Source organism: Trichechus manatus, unplaced genomic scaffold (genome assembly GCF_000243295.1).
Source record: "Trichechus manatus latirostris isolate Lorelei unplaced genomic scaffold, TriManLat1.0 scaffold00180, whole genome shotgun sequence".
In the NCBI taxonomy this organism is placed as follows: Eukaryota; Metazoa; Chordata; class Mammalia; order Sirenia; family Trichechidae; genus Trichechus; species Trichechus manatus.
This window is the reverse complement of record NW_004444116.1, coordinates 4,055,146-4,059,737: the sequence shown is the minus strand read 5'-3', so window position 1 is coordinate 4,059,737 and position 4,592 is coordinate 4,055,146. Positions and strand designations below refer to the sequence as shown.

The following is a 4,592-nucleotide window of genomic DNA, read 5'->3' as shown; positions in this document are numbered from 1 at the left end:
TTTGCACTGGGTAGTGCGAGGCACATTTACACATCACCAATGGTCATACTGAGGCAAGGAGGCAGAAGTAACGCAGAAGCAAGTAACTCAGATTAGAGTATAGGCGTACTTATGAGTTTCTTAAGAAGTCTGTGTCTCAAAATGTTAGGAACCTGTTGGACTGGACCTTTCCATGAAAGCACTGGTTGAATTTGGAGGAAAATGGAGAGAACAAAGTGAAGAGAAATAAACAGAAAAGCATGGAACATCTTACTTGGTCTTTATTTTGCAAGTTTTGTGTTTCTTTTGTTCCCCCAATTCAAATCTTTGTGTGTTCTTTAAGACAATGACTAGTAAATTTGTTAATTCCTATACCATATACTGTGCCTAAACCAGCACCACAAAAAAAGTAAGGGCCTAATCAATGATAGAACTGAAATCTCAACTTGAACAAAATGTAACACTTACTTTCCTACTTTAGGATTAGGAGGTATATCTCCAGCTTTTTGTGATGAGGTTGTTCTATCTTTACAGATTAAGCAATAGCTCAACATATGTCAACCTCCTTAGTTATTCTGGGAATCCCAGGTCCTCTGCCCTAATCTTATTAATGCCCCCTTTACTTCTTTGTTTCTTAAAGTGTAGATAAGGGGGTTAAGAGTAGGGGTTATTACAGTGTAAAACAGAGTGAGAAACTTGCCACGTTCATGAGCATAATGATTCTTGGGTTGAAGGTAGACAGCTGTGACAGTACCATAGAAGAGGAAAACCAGAAGAAGGTGAGAAGTGCAGGTGCCAAATGCTTTCTTCTGCCCTGCAGTTGACTTTATCTTAAGCACAGCCTTACCAATAGCACCGTAAGAGGAAAGGATAATGATCAAAGGCACCACTAGGAAAATAATACTGGCTATGGACATCTGAATTTCATTGTGGGTAGTGTCTGTACTGGAGAGCTGAATCAAGGCTGGGACTTCACACACAATGTCATCCACCCTCCGATGGGAGCAGAAGGGTAAGTGGAGTGTGGCAGAGGACTGGATCAGAGACTGGACCAGACCAGTCCCCCATGCCAGGATGGAGAGCTGCAGGCAGAGTTTTGGGTGCATGATAGTGGTATATTGCAGTGGATGACATACTGCCACAAAGCGGTCAACAGCCATGACCAGAAGGAGGACAGATTCAGTGGCCCCAAGCCATAAGAACACGTAGAGTTGAATGGTACAGCCAATGTAGCTGATGGTCTTCTCTGGACCCCAGAGATTAACCAGTATCTGTGGAACACAGCTGCTGGTGAAACAGAGATCTAGCAAGGAAAGGTTGGAAAGAAAGAAATACATAGGAATGCGGAGTTTTGGATCCTTAGAGGAGACAAGAACTATGACCATATTTCCTACAATTGTCAAGGAATAAAATATCAGAATGACCCAAAACAGTATCTTCTCCAAATGTGGCTTGTCAGAGAAGCCCAGGAGGATGAAATTACTGTGGCTGTCATTACAAATTGTGATCATAGTTTCTGGGGCAATGACTCTTTGGAGAATGGTTCAAAAGTAGTTGCTCAAGAGCCTAAGTTCCAGTTCAGAGACTGAAAGTGGGGCACTATGACTTGCTTAATTCCTTTCTGCTTAAGGATGAGATTTGCACCTGCTGTGTTTTGGGAGGAAGCAAAATACAAGATTTAGTGATCTGCTTTAATTTTTGATATCCATAATTATATTTCTCTCTTCTTCACATCTTCTGCATATTTTGTATTTGATTAGAACTCTATGCTATATACAATATATATTTATGATGAAAATCACTTTGCTAAATATTGTGAGATGCATTCCATCTTTGCTCTCAAAGACTGTACATCTCAAAGATTGTGCATGGTTTTCGATACACAGTACTGCTTAATGTCCATTATCTATCTCTCGTTCTCTATTCCTTTTTGTTCTTTTATTTCTCTGTGTCTTTTTCTCAATTTATCTGAACATCTTTCTTCCATGTTTCTCCCTCTCCCTTTCATCTCTCCTATCCCTTTATCTCCTCCTTTTCTCTTCTCTTTCCTTTGCTAGCTCTTTTCCATTTCTCCTTTTCACTTTTTCTATTAATTTCTGAATATGAATTCTGCCTCAACCACCTTTATGTTGTGTGATCTTAAGAAAGTTATTGAATCTGTTTGCTCCTTACCTTAGGTCTCTCCTTAGATTTTGTGTTTGGAAAATGGGAAAAATCATAGGATCTACCTATGCTTGTTGGAAGGATTAAATGTGAGAACACAACGGAAGTACTAAAAAGAGTTCCTGGGACATAGTATGTATGTTAGCTATAATTATGATAATGGTGATGATACTATTTAAATGATAGTTCCCAGGGCAAAACAAAATTATAGCCAAAGTTTTGCAAAGAGTATGAGTGATAATAATGTTTAAAGAAAAGGAGTATCATATCTCTACATTACCTTCTTTCCAAAAAGATCTTCAAAAGTAATTGTGCTCACTTTCCTGCCTTTACAAATTAACCATCTTTATATTCAGAGGAGGCATATCTGTGTTTAGATGTCTTCTTCAATCTGGTCATTGATTTTTGTATTTCATATTCTTCATTTTTAGAGTATCTTGAAACCCTGTTTAGTAATTCTGTAATTTTATACACTATTGTAGTTCTATATTTTTAATGTACTCTAAGGAGGTGATGAAGATTGTAAGAGAGGGAAAATTGAGAATTTATGGGTAGACTCATTGAACATTTTATGGATTCAATGTTTCACATTTGAAATGTCACTAAAAAAAACTGACCAATAAAATGATAAAGAAAAATAGGAAAAGTATTAATGTATACAAGTCAAATATGTTGCAATTCAGGATTCATAGATTCTGGACCCAACTTTGTCATTAATTAGCAAGCTGACCTTCACTGAGAAAGGATTATGCCAGACTAGACAATGTCTAAGTACTCTATCAGTTCTAAAAAGGTTGTGATTCCGTGATTTTCATCTTCTACATAGCAACTAACTTCTATTAGGATTGTTCTTTCCTAGTTTTCTTTTTTAAATAATGTTGCCTATATATCTCTATCTATGTTATCTATATATCCATCTATCTCATCTGCCCCAGTTCCTTTTTTATTGCTAATCATTAGAGGAGGTGTATTTTTCCCTTGATAAACTATTTGCAAAAGGTTCTTGGGTGGGGGGACAAAGTCTTCATCTAGCTGGTTTTCACTCTGAAAAACACAAGATTTCTCTTTATCTCTATTTCTTCATCTTGTCTTCTTCCTGAAAATATCAAGAGTTCCAGTGATTTTCTTTAACTCACCTCCTGCTTCTCAGAGCAAACAGTATTTGGGGGAGTTCATGCTGAGAGCCAGTGCACCCTATCCCTGGTTGCAAAAGTGGGGTGCAGCGTTTATATCTCACCTTCTGAAGTACATGGTGCTAGTGTGTCTCATCTCCTCAGCCCCGTTCTGATTTCAGCAGAGCTGCAATGGCCAGTTTTGTGTGAACTCAGACTCACCGCATACACACTGACAGTGACCTACCTCAAGCACATTGTATATGTTTTCATTGTCTGCTCCAAAGCCTTGTCTGACACTGTGGAAGCCCTCTTGGTACACAGACAAGTGCCGTCCAGAAGTGAAAGCAATTTAATGACCCTAGGGGAAACAATCACACAACGGAGAACAAGAACTTGTAGATATGTGTTCCAGCCACTCTTACTTCAAGTAACAACTTCTGTATGATTTTTAGGAGGTCCTTGGAGAATTGAGTGCAAATTGTTAATGTACTCAGCTGCTAACCAAAAGGTTGGAGGTTCAAGTCCACCCAGCGGTGCCTAGAAGAAAGATCTGGGGATCTGCTTCCAAAAAATCAACCACTGAAAACCCTATGGAGCACAATTCTACTCCGACATACATGGGGTTGCTATGGGTTAGATTCAACTTGGAAATTGAGGCCCCATTACACACAAGCTAGCTAGAAGCCTTATCTTGGCTTTCTTCCTTATCTGTCTCACCTTTCCTGTTTTCTCACTTATACTTCCTGACATCACTTCCCAAATCAGCTATTTGCACCCAATTCCTTATCTCAGGCTCTGCTTTCAGGGAAATCTAAATTAAGAGTGTTGATTCTAGAAGTGGCATTCAGGCAATGATCACCCACCAGTCACATTGCAACAGGCCTTCCAGTGTTGGAGATAAACGGGGTAGTGGTGACTCTTGGCAGCTGTAACATCACCACTACTGATAGTCTTACCTGCTGTGGCTTGAGATGAGGTACAGGTAGAAGGAGAAGTATTGGGATATGCAGGGCAATGGTAATTAGATTGTTGTCAAGTTAACTGACTTTTGTTGACTCCCTTGGAAGCCTTGGGGAAAGAATAATGTGCTTAAATTAGCCAACTATGAACCTGGGGGCAGTGGTTCTCAAACTGCTTGTTTATACACAGATTGCTGTGCTCTACACCCAGAGTTTCTGATTCCATAGGTCTAGGGTAAGGCTAAGAACCGGAATTTTTAACAAAGTCTCAGGTGATGCTGACGCTGCTGGCCCAGAGACTACACTTTGAGAACCACTAACTTAGAGAATACTGTGAAAGCCAGAATACTTCCACGGCAGCATTTAAAAAGACTCA

The 4,592-nt window shown here is 39.4% G+C and overlaps 1 protein-coding gene across 1 annotated transcript; it reads right to left on the bottom strand.

Annotated features, from left to right (window-relative positions):
• Positions 1-545: 545 nt before the first annotated feature.
• Positions 546-1,490, bottom strand: LOC101361391 (olfactory receptor 2H2-like). The gene has a single exon (XM_004387123.1). It carries the CDS (start codon positions 1,488-1,490, stop codon positions 546-548), a length of 945 nt encoding a protein of 314 aa, XP_004387180.1.
• Positions 1,491-4,592: the final 3,102 nt, after the last annotated feature.

Excerpts from the sequence above, each read along its gene's own strand:
- LOC101361391 (XM_004387123.1), bottom strand. The coding sequence starts at position 1,490 with ATGATCACAATTTGTAATGACAGCCACAGTAATTTCATCCTCCTGGGC.